This window comes from Hyla sarda, chromosome 2 (assembly GCF_029499605.1).
Source record: "Hyla sarda isolate aHylSar1 chromosome 2, aHylSar1.hap1, whole genome shotgun sequence".
Lineage (NCBI taxonomy): Eukaryota > Metazoa > Chordata > Amphibia > Anura > Hylidae > Hyla > Hyla sarda.
In genome coordinates, this window is record NC_079190.1 from 308,498,817 (window position 1) to 308,511,466 (window position 12,650).

At 44.7% G+C, this 12,650-nt stretch overlaps 1 protein-coding gene across 4 annotated transcripts in view; it reads right to left on the reverse strand.

Moving 5' to 3' along the window:
- Nucleotides 1–8,959: 8,959 nt before the first annotated feature.
- The window catches only part of DEF6 (DEF6 guanine nucleotide exchange factor), a 336,873-nt gene continuing 333,182 nt past the window's right edge, over nt 8,960–12,650 (reverse strand). For all 4 annotated transcript variants that reach the window (XM_056557667.1, XM_056557665.1, XM_056557663.1 and 1 more), the window contains one exon: nt 8,960–9,400. In XM_056557667.1, the coding sequence (XP_056413642.1) occupies nt 9,261–9,400 (140 nt within the window). In that variant the 3' untranslated portion in view covers nt 8,960–9,260. The remainder of the gene's footprint in view (nt 9,401–12,650) is intronic.

Sequence of the window (12,650 nt, forward strand, 5' to 3'; positions counted from 1 at the left end):
CTGGGTGTACTTATAGATCTCAGACTACAGAATAGCATGCAATGTCAGGCTGCTGCTTCCAAGGCAGGCAGGATATTGTCATGTATAAAAAAGAGGCATGGACTCGAGGGACTGGGACATAATACTCCCCCTTTATAAAGCATTGGTACGGCCTCTCCTGAAATATGCTGTTCAGTTTTGGTCACCAGTCCATAAAAGGGACACTGTGGAGCTGGAAAGAGTGCAGAGACGCGCAACTAAACTAATATGGGGCATGGAACATCTTAGCTATGAGGAGTGATTAAAGAAGTTACAATTGTTTAGTCTTGAGAAGAGACGTTTAAGGGGGGATATGATAAATGTATATAAGTGTATTAATGGCCCATACAAAAAATATGGAGAAAAGCTGTTCCAGGTCAAACCCGCCCAAAGGACGAGGATGCACTCCCTCCATCTGGAGAAGAAAAGGTTTAGCCTCAAGGGGCGACACGCCTTCTTTACCATAAGAACTGTGAACTTATGGAACAGGCTACCTCAGGAACTGGTCACAGCAGGAAAAATTAACAGCTTTAAAACAGGGTTAGATACATTCCTGGAACAAAATAACATTAATGCTTATGAAGAAATATAAAATCCCATCCCTTCCCCAATATCGTGCCACACCCCTACCCTTCAATTCCCTGGTTGAACTTGATGGACGTATGTCTTTTTTCAACCATACTAACTATGTAACTTTCTGTACCATCCCAAAGGAAAAGAAGGTCATCTATATAGCGATAATACAGTTTGATCTTATCTGACCAGGGATTGTTGTTAAAAACCAATTCATCTTCCAGTGTGCCCACATACAGGTTAGCGAAAGCGGGCACAAACCGCGTACCTATCGCGGTCCCGATGCATTGTAAAAAAAAAGTTTGGATTCGAAGGAAAAATAATTATGTTTTAATATAAAACGTATGCTATCCACAATAAAGATTTTTTGTTCAGAGGGTATGAGGGTGTCTCTTTCCAGGATGGTCTCAATAACCTTAATACCCAAATCATGTGGGATATTGGAATAGAGAGCTGGTTATCTCAGAGGGACTCTGCACTGTATTACAGGTAGAGAGCTGTTTTCTTGTTTGTTTGTTCTTTTACAATTCTAATTATTAATTTATTAATATATATTTTATACCAGCAATGGATTGTATTGTACACTATGGGGATTATGCCATATACTATAGGGATTCTTTTTATAGGGATCCCTATGTTTGATGTATATAAGATGTTTGTGTTTTTGCTGTTGTATGCTTCATTCAGCAATGTTTTCTGTTTACCATTTACCATTGGTCATTACTGGTCATATGTGTTGTGAGGTCACTAGGGTCCCACCCCCTTGAGACCATATAAAGTTTTAGATTTCCTGTTTGTTCATATTGCCATTTTACACATCTGTGGAAGGGGCGTTGTATGCCCAGAAACGCGTTATGTTTTGGCTATTTTATGGAATTATATTAAAACGTTGATGAAGATACTATAAAAGCATCATCCCGTTCTTCTGGAGCAAGCGGTTGCGCCTGAACCTGTCTTTTTGTTGTTGTGTGATTACCCCTTATCCTGAGTTTGGCACTGGACATTCCTGTTTTTCGTGCATATATGTATGTGTTTGGTGCAAACTCTTTATAACGGTGTGGGATAAGATATCACACACCCTTATTAAAAAGAAAAAACGCTGTGGCCAAAAAAAAAAAAAAAAAAAAAAAAGGTGAACAAATGCAGTGCTGTGAAGCCCTAATAGGGCCCAGATCATGCTGCAAAATGTGCGGCGGACCCTTGAGGACCTATTAGGGGGGTCGAGGGGTGGGGGGATTTTGTTTTTAACTTTTTATTTTTTTTACCTCCTACCTTTCCCTCACACACAAACTTACCCTGAACTTTGTCTGACCAATAGCAGCTCATCTGGGGATGTTACGTCATCACCACCTCCCCCTAGCAACAGGAGGTGATTGACAGTGTATAGTATGCCGCCAATCACCTTCTGATTCTGGATCATTGGGTCAAACGTGACCTGTATGACCGGAATCGCCACAGATCGCCGATGTGAATTCACTGGCGATCTGCAGCTATCGCCGACATGTGGGGGTCTCAGGACCCCCCAGGCATTGTCACGGGATACCTGCTGAATGATTTCAGCAGGCATCCCGGTCCGGTTCCTGCCCGACAAGGCGGGAACGGAATTCCTATGGGCATACAGGTACGCCCTGTGTCCTTAAAGGAGTAGTCCAGTGGTGAACAGATCGCGGGGAGTCCGACCGCTGGGGCCCCCCACAATCTCCTTACGGGGCCCCGACAGCCCGTGGGAAGGGGGCGTGTCAACCTCCGCATAAAGCGGCGGCCGACACGCCCCCCTCAATACAACTCTATGGCAGAGCCTGAGCACTACCTTCAGCAATCTCCGGCTCTGCCATAGCGATGTATTGAGGGGGCGTGTCATCCGCCGCTTCATGCAGTGGTCGACACCCGCTATCTGGCCGGAGAGCCTGGCCCCCGTACAGAGAGATCGCAGGGGGCCCCAGCGGTCAGACCCCCCGCGATCTCAAACTTATCCCCTATCCTTAGGATAGGGGATACGTTTTTCACCACTGGACTACCCCTTTAAGTACCATGATGTCAGGGTGTACCTGTACGCCCTGTTTCCTGAAGGGGTTAAGCACTTTTCCTTGCAACTTTTTGTAGGTGTTTTTTGGTTATAGGGTAATATAAATGATAAAATTCCTTCTATAGTTTTTATTAATATGCAAACACCCTTTAGGGTAGGGTCACACATAGCGCAAAATCCGCTACACAGCGGTTGTCCTATGTGCAGACATACAGGGTTACCTGCAGCAGCCCTGTGTGTGCAGCAAGGTTTGGTACATCCTAACCTCACTGCACACACAGGCCAACCCTGTGTGTCTGCTCCGAGGAGAATACATAGCATATTTCACAATGCAAAGCGGATTTTGTGAAGCACAAAATAGACTGTGTATATGCTATGTGGGACCCTACCCTGCATTCCCTCCGCGGAATTTCCTAGCTGAGAACTTCCACTCGGAAATTACAGTGCAGCAGTCTCCCATTGTCTCCAATGGGATTCTGCTGCATTATGCATACTGCAGAATTTCCGTGGCAGAAATAAAAATTTCAGACTCTGCTGAAAGATTGATCATGTTCATTTTTTTGGTCGAATCTGCTTGGAAAAGCAATTACAGTGCTTATATCCGCAGGTTCAGAAATAGACAGTATTGCTAATTTTGGTATTTATTAAAACCTTCGTAGAGGAAGAGTGGTGCAGTTTCCCATAGTAATCAATCAGACCCTTCTTTAATTTTTTAAAAGGCCTCAAATGAAATAAGCACTCTGGTTGCTAGAGGCTATTGCACCACTCTTTCTTTACACCTGTGTGAAAAATCTCTCCATTAGTGTCTTATTTTATTGTTACATAGTTTGTAAAGTTGAAAAAAAGAGGAAGGCAAAACCTCCCCATGAGGCTGATGCCAATTGCCCCATAACAGGGAAAAATTCCGTCCCGACTCCTAAATCAAAATTCTATCCACATAAATCCATATTCTGTAATATTATATTTTCTAGATATACATCCAAGTAGAGCTGGGTGCCTGGTATGACCAAAAATGAATATCACTGTATTTTTCAAAAATTATGGCAGTTTCACAGTATTTATTGGTATTTGTAGTCGGTATTTGTGGTCTTGGTCAGGCCCCCGGTAACTCTGCTCCATGTCTCCGCAGTTCTGCTCGAGTTTCCCATGCCCGCCGGGAGTTGTAGTCCCCTTCCAGCTCCTCACAGTCAGTACAGTGCGGCTCGGAATACACTTCCCAGAGACGCTGTGCGGCCAGATGTTTCTCTATGCCATCAGGCATTGGAGTTGGTTGCTATGGAAACACTATTGTAGTATGTGAAAAATTCATATCGTAACACAAAAACACACCGGTATTCGGTATGAACCTATATAACGCCCAGCTCTACATCCAAGCCCCTTTTCTTGCCTTGCTTCATTATGAAAGCTTTAACTTGATGTCACATAGGAGGAGATTTATCAGGCAGTCTTATAGTTTTTCTTTGCCCATAGAAACCAATTACAGCTCAGCTTTTATTTAACCAGAGCAATATGAGAAATGAAAGATGAGTCCTGATTGGTTGCTATAGGCAATTCCAAATATAAGATAGCTTCATAAATATTAGAAATGAAAAAAAAATATATATTTTTGGTTCCACGTCCGGTTAAAAAAGATTTTCTGTTATATGTGCTGTCCAGTCTGACTTTATTTTGAACACACTGCACTGCAGTGTGTTCCGAGTGTTGTCATGAGAAGCGGGGACAGTGTAAACAGAGGTTAGTAAACAGAGTTACCATGGCGAAACAGGCAAGGTAAGTGATTCCCAACCCTGGTGCCACGGCACACGTGTGTGCTGTTCGGCACTGCCCGTGGTGCCGCAGGATTTTTTATTTTTTTTCATATGTCCCGACCCGGCCTGCGGGCTTATGACTGACGGTGCAGGGGAGAAGGAAAGCCTGCGTGCGCACTGCGTCCCCCTCTCCCTTGCGGCACAGTGAGACGAAAATGGTGCCCTGGGGCGGAACGAGCTGCATCTGCGCCGGACTCCCGTGCCTGCCGTGGAACTGCAAGCTGCGCGGGCCGGCTTGCTTAAGGTACCCTTTCCACCCCTCTGTTACCCCTTATCAACCCTGTCCAACCCCCCCCCCCCCCCACCATCACCCAGGTCCACCCTCTACCCCCCGTCACTCATGTCCACCCCCTGTCATTCATGTCCACCTCCCTGTCTATCCCTGTCACCCATGTCCACCCCCCTGTCACCCATGTCCACCCCCCTGTCACCCATGTCCACCCCCTCTGTCACCCATGTCCACCCCCCCCTGTCACCCATGTCCACCCCCCCCCCCGTCACCCATGTCCACCCCCTGTCACCCATGTCCACCCCCTGTCACCCATGTCCACCCACCCTGTCACCCATGTCCAACCCCCTATCACCCATGTCCACCCCCCCTGTCACCAATGTCCACCCCCCCTGTCACCAATGTCCACCCCCCTTCACCCATGTCCACCCCCCCATCACCCATGTCCACCCCCCCATCACCCATGTCCATCCCCCCATCACCCATGTCTACCCCCGTTACCCATGTCACCCATGTTCACCCTCCTGTCATCCCTGTCACCCATGTCCACCCCCTGTCACTCATGTTCACCCTCCTATCATCCCTGTCACCCATGTCCACTCCCCTCTCACCCATGTCCTCCTGTCATCCACTCCCCTGTCCATCCCTGTCACTCATGTTTACCCCCCGTAGTCTACCCTGTTACCAATGTCCACCATCATGTTCACCCATCTGTCCCTTTGTCACCCCAGTCCACCCCTCTCTGTCACTCCTGTCCTTCTTTTATCCCCTTGTCACCCTTGTCCACCCCTCTGTCACTCCTGTTCATCCCTGTCACCCATGTACACCCTCCATTGTCCACCCCTCTGACCACATCCTTATCACCCATGTCCATCCCCTATTCACCCCTGTCACCCTTGTCCACCTCTCTGTCACCCACTATGCCCCTGTCACCCATGTTCACTCTTCTACACCCATCTTTCACCCTTGTACACCTCCCTACACCCCACTGTACACTCCTCTTCACCCCTCTGTCACCCATATACACCCATCTATCACCCATGTACTGTCACCCATGTACACTCCTCTACACCCATCTGTCACCCATGTACACTTTTCTACACCCCCTTTGTACACTCCTCTACACCCCTTTGTCACCCATGTACACTCCTCTACACCCCTTTGTCACCCATATACACTCCTCTACACCCCTCTGTCACTCATGTACACTCCTCTACACCCATCTGTAACCCATGTACACTCCTCTACACCCATCTGTCACCCATGTACACTTTTCTACACCCCTCTGTACACTCCTCTGCACCCCTCTGTACACTCCTCTACACCCTTTTGTCACCCATGTACACTCCTCTACACCCCTCTGTCACCCATGTACGCTCCTCTACACCCATCTGTCACCCATGTACGCTCCTCTACACCCATCTGTTACCCATGTACACTCCTCTACACCCATCTGTCACACATGTCCACTCCTCTACACCCCTCTGTCACCCATGTACACTCCTCTACACACATCTGTCACCCATGTACACTCCTCTACACCCATCTGTCACCCATGTACACCCATCTGTCACCCGTGTACACTTTTTTACACCCCTCTGTACACTCCTCTACACCCCTCTGTACACCTCTCCACACCCCTCTGTCACCCATGTCCACTCCTCTATACCTCTCTGTACACTCCTCTACACCCCTTTGTCACCCATGTACACTCCTCTACACCCCTTTGTCACCCATGTACACTCCTCTACACCCCTCTGTCACCCATGTACACTCCTCTACACCCATCTGTAACCCATGTACACTCCTCTACACCCATCTGTCACTCATGTACACTTTTCTACACCACTCTTTACACTCCTCTGCACCCCTCTGTACACTCCTCTACACCCTTTTGTCACCCATGTACACTCCTCTACACCCCTCTGTCACCCATGTACACTCCTCTACACCCATCTGTCACCCATGTACACTCCTCTACACCCATCTGTCACCCATGTACGCTCCTCTACACCCATCTGTTACCCATGTACACTCCTCTACACCCATCTGTCACACATGTCCACTCCTCTACACCCCTCTGTCACCCATGTACACTCCTCTACACACATCTGTCACCCATGTACACTCCTCTACACCCATCTGTCACCCATGTACACTTTTCTACACCACTCTTTACACTCCTCTACACCCCTCTGTACACCCCTCTGTCACTCATGTCCACTCCTCTTCACCCCTCTGTACACTCCTCTGCACCCCTCTGTACACTCCTCTACACCCTTTTGTCACCCATGTACACTCCTCTACACCCCTCTGTCACCCATGTACACTCCTCTACACCCATCTGTCACCCATGTACACTCCTCTACACCCATCTGTCACACATGTCCACTCCTCTACACCCCTCTGTCACCCATGTACACTCCTCTACACCCATCTGTCACCCATGTACACCCATCTGTCACCCATGTACACTTTTTTACACCCCTCTGTACACTCCTCTACACCCCTCTGTACACCTCTCCACACCCCTCTGTCACCCATGTCCACTCCTCTGTACCTCTCTGTACACTCCTCTACACCCCTCTGTCACCCATGTAAAAAAAAAAAAGAAAAAACGTGCAGAGCCTAATAGGTTTGTTTTGCAGGTTTAACGGTGAAGAATTGTGTGTGGAAGAAATCGTAATGATGGCCTGGACCAGATGGAGAAGAGAAGGCAACAATGCAAATTAGATAAGATGTAATTTGTGAGTTGCTGTATAAAGCAGCACTTTAAACTACATACCCACTGATAAATAGACATAGTGGTTTTTTTTACCATTTTTTGCTTTTTTTTTTTTTTTTGGCTCGTCAACCTCGGTAGCGGTGCCCTACGGAAAAAACATTTTCCGATCTTGCCCCAACCAGAAAAAGGTTGGAAAACACTGGTGTAGTATATTATTTTATAGCGCAAAATAGGCAGCATTTTGTAAATTAAATTGGAAAGTCACTTTGGGTAAATTCACATTGTAGGTACATTCTGCAACATCAAATTGGAAGTTTCAAATTTGCAGCATCAAATCTACAGCAAACATGGTAGGTAAGAAAGAGGTTACTACTGTGAGAGAATGAGACGGACCAGTTTGTAAAGACTTAGGCTATGTTTCCACTTGTTTTTTTTTCTGGCAGTTTTTGGATGTCTGCCACTGCAGTTTTTGAGCCATAGTCAGAAGTGGATCCATAAGGGAGGAGAAGTGTAAGTCCTTCCTTTATATGTCCTATTCCTTATGAATACACTTCTGGCTTTTGCTCAAAAACTGCAGTGGCAGTTTTCCATTAACTGCCAGGGAAAAAAACCAAGTGGAAACTTAGGAAGATTTATCAAAACCTGTGCAGAGGAAAAGTTGACCAGTTTCCCACATCAAACAATCAGAATACTTTTTTAAAAAGGCCTCTGAAAAAATAAAAGCAAACTGATTGGTTGATATGGGCAACTGCTCCATTTCTCCTCTGCACAGGTTTAGATCATTCTCCTCCACCATGCTGAGGACCTGCAATGAGATGGGGAGCCATGCTGGAGAAAAGAAGATGGGAAGCCATGGTAGGGACTAGGAATACGAGAGGAAACACTAGGAATGAGGAATGATTTAGGGAACCATGCTGGGGATGAGGAATGAGATAGGGAGCCATACTGTGGACTAGGAATGAGATGGGGAGTAATGCTGGGGGCCAGGAATGAGATCAGTAGCTTTGCTGTGGACTATAAATAAAATATTGAGCAATGAAGAGGAAGGAATGAGAGGGAAGTCTTCCTGGGGCCTGTAAATAAGAGGGTGTACCATGCAAAGAACCAGGAATAGCATACATTTGAGTGATCAGCTCAAAGAGCTTTCACTGTAATGCCATATACTCCATTTGCTAGACAGCCTTAAAGGGGTACTCCGCCCCTAGACATCTTATCCCCTATCCAAAGTATAGGGGATAAGATGCCTAATTGCTGGGGTCCCGCCACTGGAAACCCCTGTGATCTCTCCTGCAGCACCCTGTGTCATCTGCTGCACAGAGTGAACTTCACTCAGTGCTTGATGACGGGCGATACAGGGGCCGGAGTATCGTCCGTCATCAGGCACGGAGTGAAGTTTGCTCCATGCAGTAAATGACACAGGGTGCTACTGGAGAGATTCCCAGCGGTGGGACCCCCGCAATTAAACATCTTACTCTTTATCCTTTAAATAGGGGATAAGATGTCTAGGGGCAGAGTACCCCTTTAATATAGCCCTGCTTTTGTCCTTTGCAGCCAAGTGGTGATATACTGTTTCAAAACTGAACTTGTGGAATATAGTTCCTATTGATTTTGAGGAATAAAATGTGAACATCCCTAATATTTTAAACCAATATCTGTATATGGACAAATAAAGCATTTTAGAAAAACATTAATACTAATTTATTTAAATTCAAACTTTAGGAATAAAATATGTTTACATTATCACTTAAATTCTTTTACCTAAATATGGAAATACAAACTTCTGATACTAACGTTTGTTTAAAAAATAGGTAGAAGTGTTTATTGGAAAACAAAAATGCAGCCTTAGCAGGTGGTTTGTGAGTGCACTGATTTAGGATTTATTCAAATTTCCAAATGGTTTCCAACACTTTGGGGAAATTCTTTTCCATCAGATGCCTGCAGTCTTTTAAGAGACGAATCCCGTCTAGTGAGAACTCCTCCCCATAATCCCTGATAACCACCAGCAGAAGCTACGCGTTTCTCTAAAAGAAAAAGAAACACTTTAGGTATTTTAAATAAACAATATTTTCTAGCTACAAATACAAAGTTATATGTGAAATTTGTATTTTGTTTCTTGGTTTCTTGTTGTTTTTAACTTTTTAAACTTATCACTAGGAAATCTGGAAAACTCTGTGGTAGTCTTATGTTCATCTACCATACTAGCTCACAATTTAGCAGCTCCTCATCTCACATGGGGCACAGGCCAGAAAATGTTAGAAGCCTGCTGTATATATACTTCATACTAGTGTACTTTCCCGTATGATGTATACTAAATGTTAACCCCCATCAGTGTAGGATCATCCTTTATTTATTAAGAGGCTCACACCTCTTAATAAATCCAAGTGTATCTGAGGGAGCCTGTGTGGCAGCATTAGAAGTGTAAGCCAGCTCAGCTGGTGTTAATTTCAGCTACACTGTGGCAGTGTATGAACATTTTATCCAGTGGGTACCATTTTTCCTCAGTATGCCATAGCGTCCATTTTAAAACCTCATTCATATACATCATACCATACATCAATAAACCCAGTTATAGAATTTTTTTCTTCGTCCTGCATATGCAGATAATAAAGGGGATGAATTGAGTGAAATGTATTTACACGGGTGAAGTCCTGAGAAAAAAAAGTGAGGGAACTCACCAAAGATTTTCACTCAAGTGCTGGTTCTGCAGGACTGCTAAAGGGAATGGTGACCCTGATATGGAAAAAGTGTGGAAAAAGTGCAGGAACTCAGTTCCCACACGTTCCTGCAGGACTTGAGCCCTGTATTTAATTTATTCTGTATTATGTAAATACAAAATGAAGGAACAAATATGATTGTGACCTGGTTTTTAAGCTCCATTTATCCTTTATCTAGAGGGGCTCTCTGGTTATAATATTTAATTCAACTGTTGAACCTGAATGCCTACTACAGTGGGGAAATTGTGTTCTATAATCTTACAAACGGATATTTCTAAAAGAACTATTGTGTCCAAATACTGGCTATGACTGTTTTTGCCCCATGGGGTATAAAAACCGTGCAAGCTAAGGACCTCCCTATTTATAATTAACAATTAACAAAAATATTTTGCTATCCTGAACTCTGCCTACAGAATTTCTGTATTGTAATATTTAACACCTGACCTACGAACTGTTGCATGTTTTATCCCTTTAATGTTCATTGTTTGGCGAATAATTATCCTTCTTCTCCATCAAACTGCTCTATTTTCCAGTAATTTCCCTGCTACCATTGCTTATTTTAAGGTTCTAGTTTCTATATGAGTTCTGTTTGATTGGTTTAGGAATTGTGTAATTGTGGAGCGACTCTCAACTTGCTGATATTCTCGACACCAAATCTCTGAATTGTATGCAGTTTAGTAGATAAATGTTATTGCTACAGTGGTTTTGGTGGGCAAGATAATGGGAGGAAGGAAAAAAGACGATCCTGCATCCAGCCGAATGTCAGGTGGTTGGATGTCAACCCGCCAGAACGAGAAGGGAGAGGGGGTGGCGGGTGGAAGCTCAATGGATCTCCAGGGGTCAAGGGAGGGAAAGTTGGCCAACAAGAATCAGAAAGGAACAGAAAGGTGACAGTAGTGGAGAATTCAGAGGAAGAGATATAGGTGAATAAGGAGGAAGAAGGAACTAAAGCAATGCTTAGTAAAATATTTGAGGTGGTAGAAAAGACAAATGAAGCAATAAAGGAGGTTAAAAATCAGATTGGGGAGGTAAGACAGGATACCGCGATACTGAAGCAGGACTTCCAGAAAATCAGGGAAAGGTTGAATGAGGTAGAAGAAAAGACCAAAGGGATAGAACATAAAACAGAGGAATTAAAGAGAAAGGGGGGCGAGTTGTCAGGAATATGTCAGGAATTGAATACCAAGGTGAGGGACCTAGAGGATAGAGGAAGACGATCAAATGTAAGAATAGTGGGAATTCCAGAAAGACAAGAAGGTGAAGATTGCCGAGGGTTTGTTAAAGATTGGATACTGAAAAACTTTGGTGGACATGGTCTATCAGAATTTTTTGAGGTAGAAAGGGCGCACATGGTTCGGTCAAAGCCTCCTTTACCAGGGGCCCATCCGAGAACGATTCTTGTCAGGTTGCCATCAGCGACAGATAGAGATATAATTTTGAGGGCAGCTAGAGGAGCTGTTAGGGAGATCAACGGCAATAAAATAATTTCGTAAAAAAGAAATTATAGACTGGCACTACTATCAGTGAACTGCAGTTACGGTAAGTTTGATAGAAAAGCTGGAGTGATCTGAGCCTGCTGCATAGTGCAGTCTGGTGGTGTACAAGGCTGTATTGTAGTTCCAAACATGTATATGGTAGAAGAAAAGAGACTTGGCAACTCACCACTGCTTGCTTGTAGACTTTATTGCACAAAGTCACTGCATAATCATCGGACACAGGTAAGGGGGGATGGGAGAGGCGGGAGTCAGTCATGGGACAGCGCGGTTTCGTGCCGACAAGCACTTCTTCAAGCCAGTCTGATGTGTGTTCAGTTAGACACTGCTCTTAAGTATACAGGTGTGCAGGATTCCTGAGATGTGGAGGGGGCAGGTACACACGAATCGGGAGGGAACAAAGTGAACAGCAAATGATTGAAAAAAAAAAAGTACACTGTGTGAATTAGACAAACGTGAGTGCATTATTGCAAAACATATATTTATAAAAAGACACTAAGATCACGTCTATCATTGAGACCGGCCGGTCCCAAGGCGTTGAGCTTGATAATCCATCTTGATTCTTTTTGTATAAGTGTGCGATGCCTGTCTCCACCTCGCTTAGAAATTCTTACTGCCTCTAGTCCGGCAAACTTGATACATCGGTCGTTGCCCTTGTGGGTTTCGTTCATGTGTGCAATGAATCTTGGTGCTCCCTTGCCAGTTGCAATAGATCGAATATGTTCGCGTATTCTGGCAAAAAGGCATCTCTTAGTCTTGCCGACATAGAACAACCCACAGGGGCATATAAGAGCATAAACAACTTATGTGGTACGGCAGGTGATTGGGTATGGGATGATTTGATCAAAACCTCCTATATGGGTGACTCTGCTGTTGATGTTAAGCGTGCAGTATAAACAGTGGCCACAGGGTTTGTTACCTTTTGGGCTATTTTGGGTAAGCCAATTTTCTTGTGATCGATTTGCATTGTGGGTTTTGGATTTAAGAGTGTCTCCTAATGTTAGATTTTTTCTATGGGCGATGATAGGTTTGAATTTAGCTATATCTTTGCGTTCGATGTTATT